Genomic DNA, 21,914 nt, shown 5'->3' with positions numbered 1-21,914 from the left:
GGAGACTCCTGTCCCAGCTCACCTTCTAGCTGCCCGCCCGCCTGCTCCAGGCTCAAGCATCTCCTAGAGCCATGGTCGGCAAACTGCGGCGCGCGAGCCACATGCGGCTCTTTGGCCCCTTGAGTGTGGCTCTTCCACAAAAATACCACGGCCTGGGCGAGTCTATTTTGAAGAAGTGGCGTTAGAAGAAGTTTAAGTTTAAAAAATTTGGCTCTCAAAAGAAATTTCAATCGTTGTACTGTTGATATGTGGCTCTGTTGACTAATGCGTTTGCCGACCACTGGCCTACAGGGGAAGGGCCACTAGGAGTTTTGTTGACCTGGGTCAGCGGCCTTGAGAGGTAGTGGCCTGGAGAAGGAGAGGGTCACAATTTAGGCAAGTTGTCAGGACAGCCCAGCACCCCCGGGGAATGCACCAAGGTCAGAGGAGCCTGCAGGGGTCAGAGGACATGGAGCTGGGCCAGCCAGGCCAGAGGCTGGGGTCTGGTGGCCAACGACCGACGGCAGAGCCAGGCAGCCAGACCCCAGATGGGAGTCAGATCAAGCAGCTGACAGAGAGCCGCAACCCAAAGGCCTGAAGGCTGAGGCTCTGCTCCCTCGGAGAAGCCTGTGTGGCTGTGTCAGGAGAGATGCATTCAGGTACAAGTAACTCACGGCAGCTGTTCCTTGAGGACGTGTGTTGTTTAACAAAAGGTCCTGAGATGGTTTCAGTGGCTCAGGAACCCAGGCTCTTCACTGTGGAGAGCAGCTACAGAGTTGGACAGGTTCAAGCCTCAGACTAACGAGAGGGCACAGTCCTTTCTTGGCCGCGTGCAAGTCCCAGCTTGGAGGGCAGAGCCCTCCCAGCACAATTATGGCCAACAGCTGTAGTTGTGAGCTTGACCCTATGGTCCGCACACGTGGCCCCACGTGCCTAAGTGATAGAGGCTGCAAGTAAACGAAGCTCGATCAGGTGCATGTAGTTGAGTAGGATCGAAACCCACGAGAATGTTGTCAACATCTTGACCACGCCCTTCCTTTGCCTCGTGGCATCGGCTATAAAATAAAGACACGGCTCGTAGTCCGTGGCGCTGTCTCTCCATCAGAGAAGCAGAGTCCCACCCAGACCCAGCTTTCATTCTCTTGTCTGTCTTTTCTCAATCCTTCACCGCCCCCTCTCAGGGCCACTGAACCTGGCTGAGCTGGCGTGGCACGTACGGCGCGCTGGGGCTGAGTATGCCATGGCCGTGCCGGCTCGCCACCCTTCACAGCCTCCCCCTTCACCTCTTTAGTGAATTATCTTTTGTCCTCACGGTCCATGCCTCATGGTGACAACGTGGCTACTGCAGCTCAAGGCATCACATTCTAACACCGAGTTCAAAAGCAGGAAGTAGTAACCCCCAACAAACTCATTATGTCTCAGTGGCCAGCACTGGGCTATATGCCCACCTCCTAGTTGCCAGGAAGCTGGAAAAATGAGTACCTGGCCAATCATGATTCTTCCTCTGGGGCCCAACAGGGGGTTCTGGAGCGAGGGAAGAAGGGGCAGTGGGGTCCAGACACCCATCAGGGTCAGCTCCATCTTCACTACCTGTAGGCGCTGGAGCTGCCCGAGGACCCAGTCCTGGCAGCTGGTCTGGGAGTCCTACCATCCTCTTTTCCTGGGACAGCTGGATGGCTGTGGGGGGACAGAAGCCAGAAGGCCAGCAGGAAAAAGCTTTCGGCCTTCTTCCCCCTCCTCCCCCTCCGTGTACACTCTGACTTCATGGACACAAGGAGTGGGAGGGAGCCCGAGGGGACTTCCCTGCGTGGGGGTCCTAGAAGCCTCGGAGTTCGGCTGGCGTCTGGTGCCAAGCGGCCAGACCACAATGACGTCATTAGGGCCACTGCCCTGGAAGGCCGTGGTCTGGTTTTCATGGGCCGAGTCCCACGCCCACTGCCGCCTGCCTTGGTGAGCTCATGCCCCCGGCAGGGTGGGATCAGCTTCTCCAGAAGGTTGGCCACGGCCGGGCCGGGAGGGCTTAGGCTCGGGCCAGGCCGTGTCAGCGCTCCTCTGCCGGGTGCGGGCTCTGTGGGCCTGTGTCTGTGTGGGAGGGGCCCCAGGAGGGAGGGAGCCAGGCCTCTGGTGTGGGGACAAGGCTGCATGTGGCAGGTCCCTCTGGGGAGCCCAGAGCCTGGCCATTAAAGGAGAACACCAGGGTGTGCCCCCGGGAGCCAAGGTCAGGCACCCCTCCTTTAATCCCGCCAGACTGCCCCGGCCCCTACTGCTCCTGCCTGCTCCCTGTTAAATAGGCCCATAGGTCCTGAGACAGACACTGCCCCTGGACCCACCCACACTGGTCACCTTCACCCAGGCCTCCCCTCTCCCATGCCCTTGTTTGCCTGGTGGCCATTCCACTGTCCCCAGAGCCAGACCAGTAATGGGAGAGCCACTCCCACCTTCATCCACGCCTGCCCCCAAGACCCAGGTCCTGCCAGTTCTCCTCGCCCCCATCCTCACGCCCACTGTCCAGGGTCCGCTGCCTCCTGCCACCGGCAGCCAGCTCTCCCCGCTCCCCAGCCCCTCGACTGCCCCGGGGTCCCTGACTGTGATTGTCCAGCCAGCTTCCCAGGGAAAACTCAGCCGTTGAGGCAGAAATCGTAACCCCCTCCCCGCCCTGGGGTTAGAGGGGTCAGGAGACTGGGTTCCTCTCCGAAGCTGCTGTGTGGCCCGAGCCAGCTGGTCCCCTTTTCCTTGCCTTTGCGAGGCTCCACTGAGGCCAAGGCTGTGGAGAGGCGGACGGGCACCACGGGGGGCCCTGCCCTGCTGTCTGCTCGCTGAGTGACCCTGGGCAAGACGCTTGTGGTCTCTGAGCCTCTCTTACCTCCTTGCCTGTGATGTGGCCACTGACCCTTCCTGACTCATGGGCTCATGGGAGGATCAGGTAGGGGAGGGGCTCAAAGCAGTCACCGGAGCCTCACAGGGAGGGGCCCAGCCGCCCAGTACAGATGGAACCTGAGACACTTGGTTCCCAAGGATCCTCGGAGACTGTGTCACCCAGGCCCAGAAACACTGCAGAACTGGGGGGCAGGGGGGGGGGGGGTTGGTTGGTGGGGGTGGTGTGCTCAGAAGGGTCTTTGCCTCATACCTGGGAAACCTCAGCCCAGCCCAGGCCTAAGTTCTGTGAAGGTAGCTTGTAGTCATCCCCATTTTGCTGATGGGAAAACTGAGGCTCACAGAGGTCATGATGCTTGCACAAGGTCACACAGCGGCCACATGGGAAAGCCAGGATTCAAGCCAGCCTGTATGGCCGCAGGACCTGAGCCTCCCCCATTAGACAGACTTAACCGGGGCCGGGCTCTGGGGGCCAACAGCAGGAGGGCGCCTGCTCCAAGTGGTTCTGTCTCCCGCTCCGGCTGGCCATTGGCACAGGGATGGAATGGAGGCCCCTTCTGCCCAGAGGGTGAGACGACTGTAGGGAGGAGGGGGCAGCTCCCTGGGTCTCAGGATCTTCCTCAGGAGGGCAGGGCAGGGCTGGCAGAGGGCCCTGCAGGAGCCAGGGGCTGCAGGAGGGGAGTCAGGTCAGGAGGGGCCCCGGGGGTCATTCAGGGTATCCGGAACAGAGCCACAGGTGAGACCCAGGAGGGGCAGGGCAGCGTGAAACGGGCACCTGTGCAGGGACAGTGGAGGTTTGGAGGGGGACTGGGTAGGGTTCGTTTGGCATGAGGTCTTCTTCCCACTGCTGTGTGGAAGCGAGTGGGGGGCTCCAGGAGGGGAAGGGGGCAGATGGAGGTAGGAAGGCAAGAAGCTGCTGTGGAGCCTGGGCCACAGGCCAGGGGAGACGGCTGACTGCAGGCCGAGGGGCACTGGGGTGGGGCCAGGGAAAGGCCAAATGCACAGGCCCTGACCCTCCCTGAACCAGGAGGTAAGTCCCAGGGAGGCCCCAGGACTCTGCTGTTGGAGAGGGTTCAGGATGGGACAGAGTGGGGGTTCAGGCCTGGGGTGTGGATGCCTTTGGGCGGCAGTGATCATCACAGCAGGCCCCCCAGACAGGCCCCCTCACCACCCTCTGCCCCATCCTCAGACCCCCTTAATCACGGGGAAATGGGGGGGGGGCAGCTAGTACTCTAGCAGGATTCAGGGGTCTGGCTTCCAAGAGCTGGACTGAACCTGAGACACCAGACTCTTCCCCACATCGGTCAGATGGGGCACCAAGGGCAGGGACACACCACGGGGTGGGGGCAGGAGGCCAGGCTCCATTAATACAGCTGAGGGGCCCCAGTGCCCTCCCCTCCCACTCCCGCCTAGGGCCTGCCCAGGTTCTCTGCACCGGCCATCCGGCCCTGCACTGATCCTGGGCACACAGTGCCCCCTGCTGGCCTCTTCAGAGGCCACCGGACTTTGCTGGAGCCACTGCGGCCTGGCTCCCAGTTGGAGAGAATTAGGGAGCCGTGTCCTTGCCCAGGCCCTGGGTCTTGCAGTCTTTGACCCCTGGCGCCCTCTAGGGGAGAGGACAGGCTGCTCTCCAGGCTGCCCTGAGTGGTCACAGCCTCCTTTTGTTTTCCTGGAGCTCCTGCCCATTTCTTCTCTCTCTGTCTCTCTCTCTCTCTCTCTCTCTCTCTCTCTCTCTCTCTCTCTCTCTCTCTCTCTCCTCTCTCTCTCTCTCATCTCTCCTTATTTCCCTCCCTCCTTCCCACCTTTCATCTATGCATTCGTCCATCCATCCATCCATCCATCCATCCACAAACATTCCCTGACCATGTTATTTGTGCCCTGAGCCAGGCAGTGTGGGGGACAGGCACACCCAATGCCCCCTGGTGAGGAGACAGGGAGGTGGAGGTGGCCATGGTCATGACTCAGATCTCCAATCCCAGCGGCGGCCCCTCTAGAACAAATGTACCAGGCTCTGAAGGTGTCCCGTGGGGACCTGCTTGAGCCTGAGGGTCCAGGAGGGCTCTCCTGAAACGGGAAGGAGAGGAGGGCAGGGGTGGGAGAGCATGCCGGCCAGGGGAGTGGGGGTCCCACTGAGGAGGGTGACCCCAACCCAGCAGGGGCAGCTGCAGTCTCACGGGGCCTCTCCCTGTCCACGTGTGTCCCTGGCCCAGCCCAGGCCTGACCCTCTGCCCTTCTCTGGCCCAGGTTCTCCTGCTGGAAGCAGCAGAGCGTCCCTCAAGCCCAGACAATGACCTGCCGGTCCCCCAGAGCACCCCACCGCCCTGGAATGAGGACTTCCTCCCTGACGCTATCCCTCTCGCCCACCCAGGGCCCCGAAGAAGGCCCACAGGCCCAGCTGGTGAGTGCGGCCCACAGGGGAGAGCTCGGGGCATGGCCTCCCGGGGAGTCCACAAGTAGGTCCCACACTGGCCTGAGGTCAAACATGCCCACATGGCATTTTAAAAACTTGAGCTGCCATTTAAACACTGAGGGATTTCACATAAAAATGAGGATTTCTGGCTTCTTTTAGAGAAACGGAGACTTTGGCCGTTGGGACTGGCAGTCCATCATGGAGACGACTGGCTGCAGATCTTGTCTCAGCTCCGCAGTTTGCCCCAGTCCCCACCATTCCCTATTGTATGCAATCCAGCTGCTGTCCTCATCAGCTGCCCTGATGCTCCCTTAGCATCTTCATTTAGGCCCTCAGCCCAGCCTACTCCTTGGTTGGCGCAATTTATAGCAGCCCCTGTCTGCATACCCCCCAGGACGGGGAGCTCACTGCCTCCCGCCAGCTTCTGGGGACTCCCCGACAAGCTCTGACTAGAGTTGGAGGGCATCTGCTGCCCTGTTATTTTCTCCCTTCCCTCCACATTTTAAAGTCAGGGATAAAAATTTCTTTCTGTAGCTCCCATCCATTGGTCAGGATTCTGTCCTCTGAGCCTGCGAGTAGTAATAACAATTGTAGTAATAGTAGCCCGAAGTGTTGAACACCTGCCTTGGGCCAGGCACTATGCTGGGCCTTCACCTGAGTGGGTGTTCAGTATGGCTGAGCTCGGGGGTTTAAGGCTGATGCCCCCCACCCCCTGACTGGTCAGTGTCCATGCTGTGCCAGTTATTAAATATTTGTACATCACACTAGGCTGGACAGATGCCCTTTCTGGTAAGCTCATAAAGCTCATAAAGCTTGGGGTCACAGAGAAAATTGAGGCTCAGAGAAGTGACCCCTGGGGTTACCCAGCAACCCGAGGGTTCTGTCTCCATGATTCTTGTCCCCACTGGAGCCCCTTGAAGGTGATGCTCTCCTTCCCTCTCCTCTCTGCCAGTTGAGCCCCAGCTTCTTAGCACCTCCCAGACTCAGCTCTGAGCACCTGCCCGAGCCCCTCCCTTGCCTCCTCTGCCCTGCTTCATGTGTGTGCCCGTCCTGCAGGAGCAGGAGGAGGGAGGGTGACCCTCGGAGTGGGGAGAGTTGGCATCCAGTAGCCAGTCCTGGGGCTGGGGGAGGAGCAGATATTCTGGACTCTTCCCAGGCGCTGAGGCTGTGGGAGGAGGGGTGCGCTCAGGCTGTGGGTGAGGGGGAGCCTCTCACTCTGGGTCCCCTGGCCCACTTCTCTGACCACTGTCCCCAAGGCCTCACCCCAGAGGGCTGGGCCACACCCATGTTCTTTAAATCCTTCTTCTGTGACTGAAAAAGGAGGCTTCCCTTCCGGGGAGGACCCAGGCCTTAACTCCCTGGGCGGGGAGGGGAAGGCTGGGAGCCACTCTGGGTTTTCCTGGCCAGACCTTGCTCCTTCCCAGGGAAAGTGCAGTTCCAGGAAATGGCCACCAGGTGGCGAACAAACCCTACAAATGGTGACACCTGGATTCCCAGAGAGCAGGTGGAGTCTCCCCAAAGCAGCATGCTTGAGGGACCACAGTCACGTGGAGTCCGAGATGGAAGGGCCTTAAGATCCAGCGCAGGCCCCTCCATCAGTCCAGCAGGCGTTCTGAGCGCCCTCTGCAGGCATTCCGGAGGGAGAAGGGCTGTCCCCAGGCCACACAGTGGGCCTCTAACCTCTATCTCCTCACTCACCCGTGGGGCCTGAGACCCCGGAGGTGGGCAGGCATGTCCTGTGGTGCTTCCTGGAGTCTCCGAGGAGGCCTCTTTGCCACAAGCCCGTTTCCCAACTCTGAGCAGGGAGCCAGAAGGACGTGGAGAGAGGGAACCTGACTCATCCACAGCCTGGCTCTGGGATCTTGAGCGAGGGGCCACACCTGGACCCTCAGTCCCCACCTGTCAGATGGAAACAAGAGCAGCTCTTGAGATCATAGAGGTCATTCGGTGCAGAAATGGTGTGTCCACTGTACTGCCCGACGCGGGCTGACGGCCCCTTTGCCCATCCATTCGGGGAGCCTCAGGTGGACGGGCTCCGGGTGCAGGGCTGTTCCCACAGCACAGGTGGTCGGCCTGGAGCCGCCCGCTCAGCCCAGTGTTCCCAGGCCTCATCTCATTCTCTCCCCAGGGCCCCCGGGGCAGACGGGACCACCGGGGCCTGCAGGCCCCCCAGGCTCCAAAGGCGACCGGGGCCAGGCAGGAGAGACAGGCCCGGCAGGGCCTCCTGGTAAGGACACTGGCTCGGTCATTTGTCTCCTGGGGAACGGGGCCTGGGCTTCTCCCTATCTAAGCAGGAGAGTCATCTCGTACACCCACCAGCACCCTAATTGCTGCCCATCCCCCGCGCTTTAGGGCCTGGTCTCACCCTGGGCTGCAGGAAGGAAGAAGAGAGGCTCGGGGGGCTGTGGGTGCCAGCGTGGGGGTGGGGCTGCCGGGGCTGGGGGTTGTCCTCAGTCATTTAATAAACTCCCCTGGGTCCTGCGGGGAGTGACCCCTCACCAGGCTGGTCGCCACCCTGCGTGCTCCTGCCCAGAGCTAGGTCCCTGGAGGGGGCAGAGGGCACCAGGCCAGAGCCGTCCCTGCCTCCCTCGCTGCCACCAGCTGCCCCAGGGCGCCCTGTGCACGGGGCAGGGAAGGGGAAGCCATCTCACTTACATTCCAAGACAGCCCTCTAGGGAGACTGGGGTCTAGAGGCCACCGCTGACCCCTGCTGACCCTGTCCCCATTGGGGCCTGTTTCCTGCCAGGCCCAGCCCTCACCTGACTCCTCTTCTCCCCATTACAGGCCTCTTGGGGCCACCAGGGCCCCGTGGGCTGCCTGGAGAGATGGGGCGCCCTGGACCCCCAGGCCCCCCCGGCCCAGCAGGCAGCCCGGGCCTCCCTCCAAATGGCCCCCAAGGCGTCCTCTACTCCCTGCAGCCACCTACGGACAAGGACAGTGAGTGCTGGCCTGAGGGGAGGGGGCCGGGCCACCCCAGAGGGCCCTGTCCGTGAGGGGGGCACTGGCTTGGGAGAGGGCTTGGACAGGTGGGGGCCCCGGGAGACCAATACTGACCCCTTAACCCCACTTTGGGCCCGGCATGACCTGTCCCTGCCTTGGTGCTCAGCTGGGGTCCCGACTCTGCAAAGATCACTCCGCTCTTGGGCATGGCCTCAGTTTCTCTGCCGGGATGGCCGCGCCGCTGAGCCCATCTGCTGTCCCAGCTCCTCGTCCCAAGTCCCCTCACTGCAGGTCATCTGACAAGTGTTGTGTCGTCACTGGGAAACAGCCGTGAGAAAAACACTCCTCCCTCAGGGCCACAGGCTAGTGCACGGCGGGGCCCCTGCGCCCCCAGAAGCACTGCCTGCCGTGGGGAAGCCAGCTGAGCGCCGGCCCGGCTGAGGGAGCGGAGGCCGTGGGGAGCCCGGGAAGGGTTCTGTAAGAAGCAAAGGGACAGGACTGGCTTACAGTGTTGAGGAGAGGGGATGGGCGGGTACATCCAGGCACCCTGGTGGAGGGGGACCTTTTGCCAGCTGCTAGGCACCCCCCCACCCCCCCGTCCTGCTGGTGCTTCTGTGCCCTCAGGCAGCACAGCCCTCACCTGAGTGTTAACACCCGGTCCCTCTCTGAGTCTCAGTTTTTCCATCTGTAAAGTGGGGGTGATACTATTTCTTGATGGCATTGCTCTGGGCTTGTAAAACAGCCCCCAGCCTTAGCCTGAACCACGTGAATTGGGGTCCTGGGCTGTCCTCAGTGGGTGAGGGGCCTGGCCAGCAGGGCAGGGTCTGGAAGGGGCCGGCTCTCTCACGGGGCGTCTGGAGCGAATGTTAACTCACTGAGCGCTCGGCTTTCTCACCCGCATGTGGCTCAGAGATGCCCCTGGGCTGGGAGAGAATGCATAGGGTTTGTGATGCACTTGGGGGTCTCAGGGCTCAGCAGCCCCACACCCCTGGGCCATGAGGAGCCATCAAGGGCTGCAGGCTGCCCTGGCCTGGGCATGACGCCCTGTGTCAGACCTGACGCTGCCCGCCTACCACCGCCAGTGCCCAGAGCCCTCCGTGGACAGCACCCTCCTTCCCCAGCCCTGGGGTCCCCGAGGGAGGGCGGCCTTTGGGGTGTGAGCATTGGGAAAGGTGAGGATGCTCCCGGGGGACAGCTGGTGGGGACTGAGCACCCACGGGCGCCCACTTGCCGTGAGGCCTCTGGAAGGACAGGCCAGGCTTCCATGTATGGAGGGAGGGGCATTTCCTGGGCCTGGCTGCTCTGTCTTTGCTCTGGGGATGCCCAGGGCAGTTGCATGGGGCTCACCCTAGGAGCCCAGGCCTTGGGAGACAGGCCGTCAGACAGGCCCCACCTTGCCCCAGGGCCCTGCTGGAGGCAGCTCAGAGGGGTGAGCAGGGAGGCCTTCTTTTTTTTATTTTTTTATTTTTATTTTTTAATATATTTTATTTTATTGATTTTTTTACAGAGAGGAAGAGAGAGGGATAGAGAGTTAGAAACATGGAGAGAGAGAAAAATAAATAAATAAATAAATAAATAAATAAATAAATAAATAAATAATAAAAAACTGGAAAAAAAAAAAAAAGAAACATGGAGAGAGAAACATTGATCAGCTGCCTCCTGCACACCCCCTACTGGGGATGTGCCCGCAACCAAGGTACATGCCCATGACTGGAATCGAACCTAGGACCCTTGAGTCCGCAGGCCGACGCTCTATCCACTGAGCCAAACCGGCTTCAGCAGGGAGGCCTTCTCAGGGGAGGCCCTGAGTGAGGGAGCCAGCTGGGCGCGCCAGGCAGGCACAGGGATGGAGCCTGGAGGACAGTGCCAGCCTGGGGCCCTGGGGAGGTGAGTGGGGCTGGCCAGAGTTGAAGGGTCTGGATTGTTCAGGAAAGAGTTTGTCTTCCTAAGAAGCTCACTGGGCTTTCGCTGCCCTTTGAACCGGCCTCCGTGTGCTCTTCTGAGCAGTGGGAGCAATTGCATCTGTTTGCCTGGGCTGCTTTGAGGCCCCAGTGGGGTCCGGAGTGTCCATCCCAGCTCTGGGGGACCTCAGGTCCAGCCTCCCCGCTCTGCCGACTCCACCCTGCCAGGTCACAGGCCATCTGCTCTTCCCGCAGATGGAGACTCACAGCTGGCTTCTGCCGCCGTGGACACGGTGCTGGCCGGTGTCCCAGGACCCCGGGGTCCCCCCGGCCCTCCAGGTAAGTGCAGAGGGCAGCAGCACCGATGGCCTGGACTGGGTACCCCATCCTGGGCTTGGCCTGGGCCAAGGGGACTGGAAGGAGCCATTAGGGGGCCCGTGGCCGTGGCAGGGTGCTGGAGACTGGGTCTGCCCCAACCTACTGTTTGGCAGCTCACTTGTGGGACTGGACAAAGGAACCCCAAGTTCCTGATGCCCACATGAAGCAGTTCAGAGCTGCCCTCATGTGGACCTGGGTGGTGGATGGGAGGCACTGGATGCACAGAGGCCCAGGCCCAGAGGGAGCATGGGGTCAGCACAGGGCAGCTCAGGTGGGACCGGGACTATGAGAGGCACAAGGTCCCGGGCCTTTAGGCAGAAACCAGTGGCCCTGCGGGGGGGAGATGGCCCTGGGCTCAATGGGCTGAGCCTGGATCTGGCTTGACCCCCACCCTCCATGGACCCTCACTGGACGGGGCGTTTGGGGCCAGGGCCACCAAAGATCGGCCCGCCCAGCTGTGTGGATGTCCCCAGGCCCAGAACTCTCACTCCCTGTCATTCATTTACTCTCTTCCCTGTTGAACAAATATTCACTGAGCAAATCCTGCCTGCCGGGCAGTGCTCCAGGTCCCTGTCGTAAAACAAAGGTTTGTAAACAGAGGCTCCGGTCCTGGTGGTACTCACACGTGGGAGAAGCAGACCTTGTGAGTGAGTCCACAGACCTGAGTGGCGAGGGAAAGCAGGGCTGGGGAGGGCCCGGCCGGGCAGGCGGCGTTTGAGTAAACGCTCAGACCAGGTGAGGGATTGAGCCTGAGAGCACCTGGGGCCTCCGCGGATGTGCTCTGACTGCAGAGAAGGGCTTTGTTTTCTGAGTCCAGATGTGGGCCCCCCGGGTGCGCTGTCCCGCAGGCCCTCCTCAAGCATGGGGGCACAGTGGAACAGCCCGTCGGGGCTCCCTGCAGCCCGGGAGGCACAGGCCTGTGCGGGCAGGGTCAGAGGCCTCCTCGTCCAAGCGTGCTGGACGTTCATCACGAGCGCCGCTTCCTGTGCTGGGCGCGCGTGGCCCAGCCTGACCCTCTGGGCTTTCTCTGCCCCAGAGGCAGTCAGACATGGAGACTGACAGCAGGCAGGGTGGTGGCTGGTGCACGCCAGAAGTTCGTCTGGAAGAGAGGTGGGGTGGGTGCCGGGAGGCCTCCTGGAGGAGGAGATGCTCGGCCAGAGAGTAGGGAAGACCAGTAGGAAAGAGCTGCAGGGATGTGGAGGGAGGAGAAGCTCCAGAGAAGGAGCGGCATTGGCAAAGGCACGGGAGCAGAGACCTTCCTGGGAGGGCATCTGGGGAATGTGAGGGGCTGGGCTGGGAGGGAGCTCACTGAACAGTTGCTTTCTGGTTGTCCCCATGGAGGGGGGATGATCAAGAAGCAGTTGTAGTAACCCAGGCAAGAAGAGTGACTTTGGGGGGTCGGGCCCCAAGTCCCAAGGAGGGGCTGACGCGGGAGAGATTTGCCAGGGGCGGGTTGCAGAGTGGCCCCGTGGGTGAGGCCCTGGGAGAAGCGGGTTGGGGTGTAGGCTGCATGGAGAGAGTGGGTGGAGGTGGGCTCTCTGCTCTGAGTGTGGGCAGGAGAGGCCAGGGGAGTGTGTGTTCCCCGTTCCCCTGCCATTCAGTCACCAAATCTTTGTTTGCTGCCCATGAGGCAGGCCCAGGGCAGGGGCTGGGTTGGGAGGGTGGGAATGTCCCTCTCTAGAGCTGATGGGGCAAAGGCCTCTCTGGCCCCAGGTAACTTGTCTGTAACCCGGCCAACAGGTCCCCCAGGACCACATGGCCCCCCAGGACCCCCAGGTGCACCTGGATCCCAGGTAAGGCCGCGCCTATTTCTGGCGTGTGAGGGGTCGGGGCTTCCTAGGAAGGGAGGAGCCAGGCGTTTTGCTGCAGGAGTTGCTCAGGAAGGAAGCAGTCCACCTGGCCAGTCCCCACCTGGGCCCACCTAGGCATGAGGTTCTGGTTTTATTAGCAGCAGTGGTCTTTGCCGCTCATTTCTTCTATGCCAGAGAGTGTTAGCAAAATTCCCATTTTATTGATGAGCTGACTGAGACCCAGCGAGGCCAGCAGCACAGAATGTCCACCCAGCCTGTCATCCTGCTCCCAAGGATCACTTATGTGGGAGGGGGCACCCCAAAGCCTGACTGGGTGCTCCACCCCAGCTTTTTCTGCCTTTCAGATGTGTGATCTTGGGCTAAAAGGCAGCCTCCCTGGGCTCCGGCTTCCTCAGCTGCTAAGCCAGGGAGGAGGTTGTTACAGGAGCAAAAGAACTGAAGTGCCAGGTGGAAGCGCCTGGTATTACAGGAGCCCAAGGGTCTAGGCCCGTGGTCGGCAAACTGCGGCTCGCGAGCCACATGCGGCTCTTTGGCCCCTTGAGTGTGGCTCTTCCACAAAATACTACGGCCTGGGCGAGTCTATTTTGGAGAAGTGGCATTAGAAGAAGTTTAAGTTTAAAAAATTTGGCTCTCAAAAGAAATTTCAATCGTTGTACTGTTGATATTTGGCTCTGTTGACTAATGAGTTTGCCGACCACTGGGCTAGGAGGAAATCACTCGGAGGAGGAGGAGGAAGGGCCCAGGATGCCTGCCGGGTGTTGGATGTCGTACTGTGCAGCGCTTTGTGCAGACCCCTCCCGCGCTGTGCTCTGCTGTTCTGGAGCTCTGGCTGGGGTGGTGGTGGTGGGGGGGTAGTCCTGAGAGGAGGTGCTGAGAGGTGGCTCCCACATTGCGAGGGATGTGGATCCTGGCCTTGGCCCTGTGGGCTCTGGGATCTGGGGAGTCCCACATGTTCATTCATCCCTTTAATTAAATGACAAATATTCCCCCATCTGATGACACAGCCAGGCCCCGGGGCCACAGTCCAGGCCCCTAAAGCTTACGTCCTAGACGTCAAAGAACCAGTGTCCCAGGCTCTGATCTGCTCCCTGTTGTCCCCACAGTGTGTTTTCACACCAGGCGGACTCAGCGTGGAGGAGAAGGGCTGGCTGGTGCACAGACCCTGAAACATGCCACGTACAGCATAGGGCAGAGCAAGCGTAGATGTGGGACAGACCAGGCCGGCCAGCAGGGCCTGGGGTGGGACGAGGGCTGCAGAGGGGCTGGGAGGCCCCCAGGCCTGATCTGCTCCTGCATCAGGAGGGGTGGCCCAGGTAAACTGAGAGTTTAGGTCCCCAGAGTGAGGCCAGAAGTTCGTCTGGAGGAGAGGTGGGGGTGGGTTCCCTCCTGGTCCCTCAGGCCCCAGCCACAGGCCCTGGAGAGGGGTTGGGAGCAGGTGAGAGAATGACAGTGACGGAGAAGACTGGTGAGGGACAGAGGTCCAGGGAAGCACAGGAGGCGGCCGGGGAGAGAAGTCTGGCTGAGCTCCCCGCGCCTCGGAGCCCTGCGCAGTGGTGCCCCTCCGGCTGCCCCAGCCCACGGCCACAGGCGCGGTCAGGGATGACAGTGCTCCCAACTCTCCCCCCGTCTGCTCATGCCAGCTGCTTTCAGGGACCCCATCATTTAATCCCAGCGGCAGTGGGGAAGTGGAGGCTCAGAGCGGCTCTGTCACTTGCTGGAGTCGCACAGCAGGTGGCAGAGCTGGGTCCCGGCTAGGCCGGGCTCCTTTCCGGCTCTCCAGCTGCCTCCAGCCCTTGCCAGGAATGCAGTGGGTGTTTTGGGGTAGCCTTATCCTGCCAGGTGGTCTGTTTTCACGGTTTTCCAGGCCCTTGCGAACAGGGCTGCCTCCGGTGGCTCTGCAGACCATGTCCTTGTGGGGACCCAGGTCTGCAAGATTCTGAGGAGGTTCAAGGGGACCGAGTCTGAGCTGCTTGTCCAACTCCCCTTGAGAGGGTGTGGCCGGGCATCCGCCTAAGGCCGTGTTCGGCAAACTGCGGCTCTCGAGCCACATGCGGCTCTTTGGCCCCTTGAGTGTGGCTCTTCCACAAACTACCACGGCCTGGGCGAGTCTATTTTGAAGAAGGGGCGTTAGAAGACGTTTAAGTTTTAAAAATGTGGCTCTCAAAAGAAATTTCAATCGTTGTACTGTTGATATTTGGCTCTGTTGACTAATGAGTTTGCCGACCACTAAGGGGTCTTCATGTCACTGGCATCTTGACCCCTTACCTCCTTACTGTGGCCCTTCCCTAAGGCTGGGCCCATGGCCAGGGCCCGGATGCCAGAGGGCTCTCCAGGGTCCCAGTGGACAAGCCCTCCCAGGACTCACTGCCAGGGCCCGTCCAGGCCCCAGCAGGGCCAAGGTTAGCCCGGATATCGACAATGTCGGAATGGCCACAGCCTCCTCTGCGCACCACGAGGGGCCGGACCGTGGCTTCACTGTGGGTGGTGGGTCTCTGAGGGTCTTTCTCCACGTGAGAGGGGGTGGGGGTGTGTGCTTTGCCCATTCTGCAGATGAGAAGACGGAGGGCTCTGCTGAGGTTCATTTAGGAGCCAGAGAAGCATGGCTCCAGAACCTGGGAGGCCCCCAGGTGTGGCCTTTCCATTTCCTCCATGTCATTCGTTGTCCTCCCATCTTATTTTCCAGATCCAGAGCCCAGTGTAGGGGGCGGGAGGACTGAAGGGTTGGCCAGGGAAGGCAGGCGAGGACTCATCTGCTTTATTTGATTTTCTGCAGGGCCTGGCTGGAGAGCGGGGCATGACGGGGCCATCTGTGAGTGTGGGCTGTTTAGATAGGCCACACCTGGAGCGGTGGGCTCTGGTGCAGGCCCAGGGTACGGGGTGGTGGGGGGAAGACTCTCCCAGGTGGCCTTACCTGCGCTCCGCCCCGCAGCCTCCCCAAACATGACCTTATCCAGGGTAGGGCAGAGGACAGAAAGGGGCAACCTGAGTGCATTCCCAGATGCCCAAACTGAGAAGGGATGACCCTGGGAGCCAGCTCACTGGGAATGTGAGCAAGGACTGAACTAGCCTGTTAAAGGGGTTGGTGAGAGTCCTGAGGTCTCCTCAGGGAGCCCAGACTCCTGAGTTGATGTGCTGTAGACCTAGAGCCGTGGTCGGCAAACTGCGGCTCACGAGCCACATGCGACTCTTTGGCCCCTTGAGTGTGGCTCTTCTACAAAATACCACGACCTGGGCGAGTCTATTTTGAAGAAGTGGCGTTAGAATAAGTTTAAAAAATCTGGCTCTCAAAGGAAATTTCAGTCGTTGTACTGTTGATATTTGGCTCTGTTGACTAATGAGTTTGCCGACCACTGCTCTAGAGCACCCCTTTCGGTCTCTGAATCCCAGAATTTAAGAGGCTTAGGAAGCTGGCTTCTAATGTTCATTCTTGGAAAAAAGAATTTATAAGCTTCAACTCTTGCCCCTAGAGGGAGAGCCTCCTTTGTGCCCAAGGCCTTATGGGGAGCGGGGGTAAAGGGGAGGAGGGGAGGCAATGGGGCCCGGGAGGAAGGAAGGATCTTTGATGAGCATCAACTACGTGCTGGCCACTTGGAGGCGCTCTTCATCCGTAGTGTAGTTAAGCTTCACAGCAACCCAGCAATACTGTGCTTTATTATCCCCATTTGCCAGAACTGGCAGCTCAGAGAGGTTAAGTAACTTTTCCAAGGTCACACAGCAAGGCAACCATAGGCGCGTTAGCCTCCAAAGCCATGCCTCCTCCCAGGCTTCTGTCTGGTAATGTATGACAACACTTTCACAGCACCTCTGTGTGCTAGGCTCCAGTCTAAGCTCGTCATCCATCTAATCCTTTTAATAGTCCTATGAGGTAGATACTATTATTACCCCATTGTATAGATGAGAATACTGAGGCACAGAGAGGTCAAGTACCTTGCCCAAGGTCACACAGAAGGAGTAAGTACCAGCTAGGTGTTGTTATGAGACTGGCCCCATTTTAGAGACAGGAAAACAGAGTCTTAAGAGGCAGGAGACTTGATTCCCGGGAGAACCAAGACATGAGCTCATGAGGTTCCAAACCTGACTCCCCCCGGCCCCAGAAGCAGAATTAAAGCCCCTAAAGCCAAGTTCAGACACCTCCCAAGTGAGGCTGTGCAGGGTGACCAGGGCCTTGGCCCTCCGCTGCTCTGCTCGCCCCAGACCCCCTCCCGCAACCCGCACCACCGTTGACTGCATGGCTTTCTTCCTAGGGCGAGCCTGGCCGGAAGGGGGAAGAAGAGGAGAAAGCTGCCGCAGAGGTAACTGTGCTGTTGGCCCTGGCGAGGTGGGCATTGGAGGCAGGCAGCTGTGGGAGGTGGCCTGGGCTGTGGGACCTTCCAGAGGTCCTTGTGGGACTGGGAAAGGGGGAAGGTGCTGGAACCAGAGCAGCCGTGGTGGGCTCAGGAGGCAGTGGGAGGAGGATGTGCATGCTGGGGCGTGAGCAGATTCACAGGTCACTTGGGATGCCAGACTGAGCGGGTGTGCCACGCCAGCACGGCCATGGGTGAACCTGACGGGGGGCGGTGAAGGATGGAGAAGACAGACAAGAGAATAAAGCTGGGTCTAGGTGGGGATGCCGCTCTCTGATCAAGAGACAGCACCACAGCCTGCAAGCCAAGTCTTTATTTTATAGCCAGATTCCAGGAGGCAAAGTAAGGGCATGGTCAAGATGTTTACAATGTTCTCACGGGTTTCGAATCTACTCAATTACATGCACCTGATCAAGCTTTGTTTACTTGCTGCACCTCCCGCAGCCTGTATCACTTAGCCACGTGGGACCACAGGTTCGGACCATAAGGTCAAGCTTACAACTATAGCCTTTGGCTATAATTGTGCTGGGACGTGCACGTGGCTTTGCCACGAGAGGATCGTGCCCTCTCATTAGTCCCAGGCTTGAACCTGTCCAAACGCTGTAGCCGCTCTCCACAAGAGGGCACCTATGACCGCCCTCCCCATTTCATAAAAGTACAACCTGTGGCCCAGGGACATGGGGCTTAGCTAGGTCCCTGACAGAGGGGCCTGGACCCCTGCTCCTCACCAGGGACACCCCCATCACAGATACGGTCCAGATACAGCTTCTGGTGGACTTTGGGTCGCTCGTGGGAAGACTTTCCTGGAACCCAATAAGATGCTCTTTGGTTTCCTTTGGTTGTGTTTTAAGCTAAATTCATCTGAATGTCATGACAGCTGTCACGCTCTCCCAGCAAAGGTGTCCGTTTTGCTGCTGACTCCAGGCGGGCACTTGTCTCTTCATCATCACTTTTCTTTTCAAAGTGGCCTTGACATCAGTAAAGCGGCTCATTCACACGTCTCGGCACACGAGGTCCTTGGCCCACGTGTAGGCCAGGTCTCAGAGATGCAGGCTCGCCGTCATCCTGCCCTCCTGCCGGGACCCCAGAAGCAGTGGCTTTCCTTCCCCTTTGCTTTCGGGGGTGGGCTCTCAGGTGGGCAGTGCCAGGGCAGAAACCAGCCAAGCTCCCCACCTGTGGGCCTGTTCTAGGTGCTCTGAGGGCGTGTTCTGGAAAGAAGGGCACACAGGGGAAGCCGGCAGGCAGCTGGGAGCAGGAAGAGCCCAGACGTGAGGGAACACACCTGGGCATGAAAGCCGGTAGGCCACTTCCAGGCTGTGTGTCCAGGGGACTCTGGTTACCCTCTCTGTGCGTCGGTTTCTTGTCTGTGAACAAGCATTCTAACACTCTTCCCGGCACAGAGTGGATGGTGGCTGCTGTACTGATGGTGACAGGCAGGAATGGGAAGGCCTGGGACATGTACCCTGAAGCAGAATGGCCCTGACCCTGGCTGCTTCCTCCCGCAGGGTGAGGGGGTGCAGCAGCTGCGGGAGGCCTTGAAGATCCTGGCAGAGAGGGTCCTCATCCTGGAGCACATGATCGGGATCCATGGTGAGTGGGGACCAGGACGCAGGAACGGGTGGGCCCCCGGCTGGGCATCTCCCTCTGCTCCTGCCTCCCCCTCCTGCTGCCCTCATGACAGCTGCCACTGTCTCTGGTCTCCCTGCCTCCATGTTCCCTTCCCTCAGCTGCCAGGTAATTTCCCCCCAACCCCAGCCTGACCCTGCTGTCCCTCCTGCTCAAGGACCCTCGGTGACTCCCTGCTGCCCATGCCTGACGTATAGATTCATCAAGTCCTAAGTCCCTCCCCAGCACAGCCTGGTGCCCATGACACAGAGCCACCATCCGTCATCCCAGGCCCCTCCTTGAGCCTTTGCTCAAGCTGCTCCCTCTACCTACTCAACACCAACTCCCACTGCAGGACCTGCTCCAAGTTCACGTCTGTGAGGCCGACCTCATCTCTCCTCACAGGGCTCTGCAGGGCCTTGCTTCCCTCTTGGGGTGGGGTTTCCATGTCCGCCCTGGTGGCAGGGTGGTGACGGGCACCTCTTCAGGGTCGAGCCCAGCCCTGATCAGCATTTGTTGAAGAACGAATGAATGAATGAGTGAGTGAGTGAGTGAATGCGTGGGTAGAAAGCCCTATCCTCGCTGGGCAGTGTGACGCGAAGGCGCCTTTGAGTGCCCCCAAGGCCCACCCTCCTGCTCTCCTTCCAGATCCCCTGGCCTCCCCGGAGGGGGGCTCCGGCCAGGATGCCGCCCTGAGAGCCAACCTCAAAATGAAGCGTGGTGGCGCCCCACCCGATGGCTCCCTCGCTGCCCTGCTTGGCCCCAGCCCTGTGCAGAAGAGCACAAGCCGGGCCAGCAGCGGGAAGTAGGGCCCAACTCTCCAGGACGAGCCCGGCCCCGCCAGAGACCCAGCCCTCAAGCCTGTGCCGCCACTGGATCCTGAAGGCACCCCGAGTGGGGCTGGGCCTCAGGCATGGACAATCAGGAGGGACATTGGCCCCCAGGGCTTGCGGGCCTTGGGGACAGCTGGGACCTCCAGGGACAGGATCCTGAGGGGCCCAGCACCCTTGGCAGAGCCCTGCTCTGGTTCCGGCCCTCCCCACCTCCCACCCTCTGCAGGAGACAGAGTCTGGGTTTGAGAATAATCATAATCCTTAGCATTTACTGAGTTCCTACGACGTTTGGGCCGTCCAAGGAGCTCTCCCTACATTGTCTCATTTAACCCTTAGGAGGTAGGCTTGTTATCCCCACTTTATTGGGGAAAGAGGCTTGGAGGGGATAAATAACCTGCAAAGCCACCAGCCATGGAGGGCTGGGGCGGGATTTGAACCCAGGTCGTTCAGTTCCTCTTCCCCTCTTCACAGAAAACTCAGACAGGGTGAGCACAGGTCTGTGGGGAGGCTGGATGGACAGTGGGAAGAAGGACAGGGCCCTGGGTCTCATTCCTCAACTCCAATCCCCTGGCTTGGGGCCAGGGAGACCCCGAACAAACCCACGAGTGTCACAGGGACATGGGGATTGAGAAAGGAGCATTGGGGTGCAAGGGTCCTCAAACCTAATTGGCATCACCCACTGCTGCCTCCCAATCTCTCTGAGCCCACCCACCCCCACCCACCAGGGCCTCGCACCCCTGAGCGGAGGAGGGAGGATTTAATGGGAACACGCACCCTCCAGGGGCATCACTTGCAACCCTGCCCTCTCCCAGTCTCTCAGGGGACCTACAGGGTTGGCCACTTCGGCATCACACGACCAGTCTAACGTCCCCTTGACGAAGTCGAGAAAGGAGGGCTGTCCGAGTCCCAGGCCTGCAGGGGCGATGTGCCTGCCCTCAGGGTGGTGCCCGGCAGCTCCACATCCGCCCTGGGTCCCTGCTGCTCCAGACGGCAGCTCAGACCACAGCCCCCAAAGCCATTCGAGGCCTCAGGCCCCGGGTCCCCTGTGAGCGGGCCTCCCCGGCGCTCCTCTCGGTGCTCCTCTCTCGCTGGGCCGGGACCCACACTCACGCCAGGGCCGCAGACTCAGACCCACTGGTGCTGGCGCCTCCCCGAGCACGTCTCCCCTGGTGGCAGGGGCGATCCCTGCCCAGCGCTCCAGGTCCCCTGGGAGGCTGCGGCCCGCTCCTCACCCGGTAACCTCTTCCTCCTCCGGGCTCTGACTGCCGCCCCCCTGAGGCAGAGCTGTTCCTGGAGCCAACTTGCAGCCCCACGCAGGCCTGTCTTGGGGGGGCGGGGGCGGGGTCAGAGGTGGGCGGGAAGTCTGTGACGCTCTGACAATAAAGGTGCTCTTCCCACTGGGGTCTCATGTTGTGTGGCTGCGGCTACAGGGGGCCTGGCTCGCCGGGCCACAGTGACCCCCAGGTGCTGCAGAAAGCCATCCTAGAAGGCGGTGTGAGTAGGTGTGAGGACAGGGAGTCCTGGCCAGTGTGACACATGGCAGGCAGTGACCGTGGGGTCACATCCGTACAGCAGAGGAGGCAGCTAATCTTCAGGGAGCATGAGGAGGGACCCTGGAGGAAAAGGGGGTCTTCAGGGATCAGCAGGGGTCAGCTAAGCAGGAGAGAGCTCTGCAGCAGGGCAGACAGCCTGGGGAAAGGGTTGGAGGAGGGAGAAGCGTGGCTCATTGGTGACCCCTTGGGCACGGTGTACACCGAGCATGCATGCAGGGGTGCAGGAGGGAAAGGATGGGCTGGGCAGTGCTTCTCCCCCGTGGCTGGGCCCCTTTCTCCAGGCCACCCTCTCAGCTCACTGGAGCCCCCCGTCCTGCCCCAAGCACCCCCAGGGCTCCCGCAAGGCCTAATGCCATCTAACAAGCTAAGTCCTCCAGCCCTTCGTGAAGCAGGTCAGGAGGATCTTCAACCCCAGACCCCTTGGCAGAATGGGGCCCTAAGGGAGACTGCTCTGCTTGCCCAGGACACCGAATGCGCTGCCTTGGGGCGGAGGACCTCCCAGTGGAGGGGCTAGAGGGCCTCCCTCAAAAACTCACAAGTGGGCTGGGAGCCCCGACAGTCCAGGTGGGGTTCCTCTTGGGCATTCCAATAGGACCCCACATTTCTGGGACTGGAACTCAAGAAAACACGGTGTGACTTGTTTCTGGGGACCAGGAAGGAATTGAGATGTGGCTGGAAGTTAATCAGACACTCACCTCACCCCCTGGGCTCTGCAGCCACCTCCAAGCATCTCCCCTCCCAGAATGCCCTGGGTGAGGTTGGCCCACTCCAGGATGAGCAGGAAGGGCACTTTGGGGGCTCATTCCTCTCACCCTGAGTTTGGTGTGTCCCAAAGTCCCACAAAGGGCTCTTCTCCATGGGCAGGAACCGCCTGACTCTGGCTGGAGGCATTCCAGGTGCCCCCGGGGTACACCAGCCTTCACAGCCCTGTGTCCCCACGAGGCTGTGATCTTATGGGCAGGGTCCCATCGGCATCCCCAGCACCCAGCTCTGACCACTGCAGTGAGTCCCAGTAGGACAGTCCCAGGAGGAGAGACTCCTTCCCAGACTCTCAGAGGCAGTGACTGAGGGGTGGGCAGGGGCAGGGGGGCACCCAAGAATGGCCTAAGTCAGAACAGAAGCCCCTCCCCACCCCGACTTCCCACACCTGTGATCCCAGCCGCCCCCGAGGTTTCTGGAACACCTCTCTTCCAGACCTGCTTTATGGATTATGAAAAAGAGAATTTCACAAGATATTCAATTACTTGAATTCCAGGGAGATTTACTTCCAATGTTATTAATAAATTC

General features: G+C 60.2%; 1 protein-coding gene across 2 annotated transcripts in view; it reads left to right on the top strand.

Moving 5' to 3' along the window:
- The window catches only part of COL26A1 (collagen type XXVI alpha 1 chain), a 156,945-nt gene extending 137,895 nt beyond the window's left edge, over positions 1-19,050 (top strand). For both annotated transcript variants that reach the window (XM_008141719.3, XM_028145276.2), the window contains exons 5-13: positions 5,098-5,251; positions 7,392-7,490; positions 8,048-8,200; positions 10,360-10,443; positions 12,223-12,275; positions 15,067-15,102; positions 16,538-16,585; positions 18,142-18,226; positions 18,890-19,050. In XM_008141719.3, coding sequence (XP_008139941.2) covers positions 5,098-5,251; positions 7,392-7,490; positions 8,048-8,200; positions 10,360-10,443; positions 12,223-12,275; positions 15,067-15,102; positions 16,538-16,585; positions 18,142-18,226; positions 18,890-19,050 — 873 coding nt within the window. The remainder of the gene's footprint in view (positions 1-5,097; positions 5,252-7,391; positions 7,491-8,047; positions 8,201-10,359; positions 10,444-12,222; positions 12,276-15,066; positions 15,103-16,537; positions 16,586-18,141; positions 18,227-18,889) is intronic.
- The last annotated feature ends 2,864 nt before the right edge of the window (positions 19,051-21,914 follow it).

This window comes from Eptesicus fuscus, chromosome 4, assembly GCF_027574615.1.
Source record: "Eptesicus fuscus isolate TK198812 chromosome 4, DD_ASM_mEF_20220401, whole genome shotgun sequence".
Lineage (NCBI taxonomy): Eukaryota > Metazoa > Chordata > Mammalia > Chiroptera > Vespertilionidae > Eptesicus > Eptesicus fuscus.
Note: the sequence above shows the minus strand (reverse complement) of the source record. Positions and strands in the feature narration are given on the sequence as shown.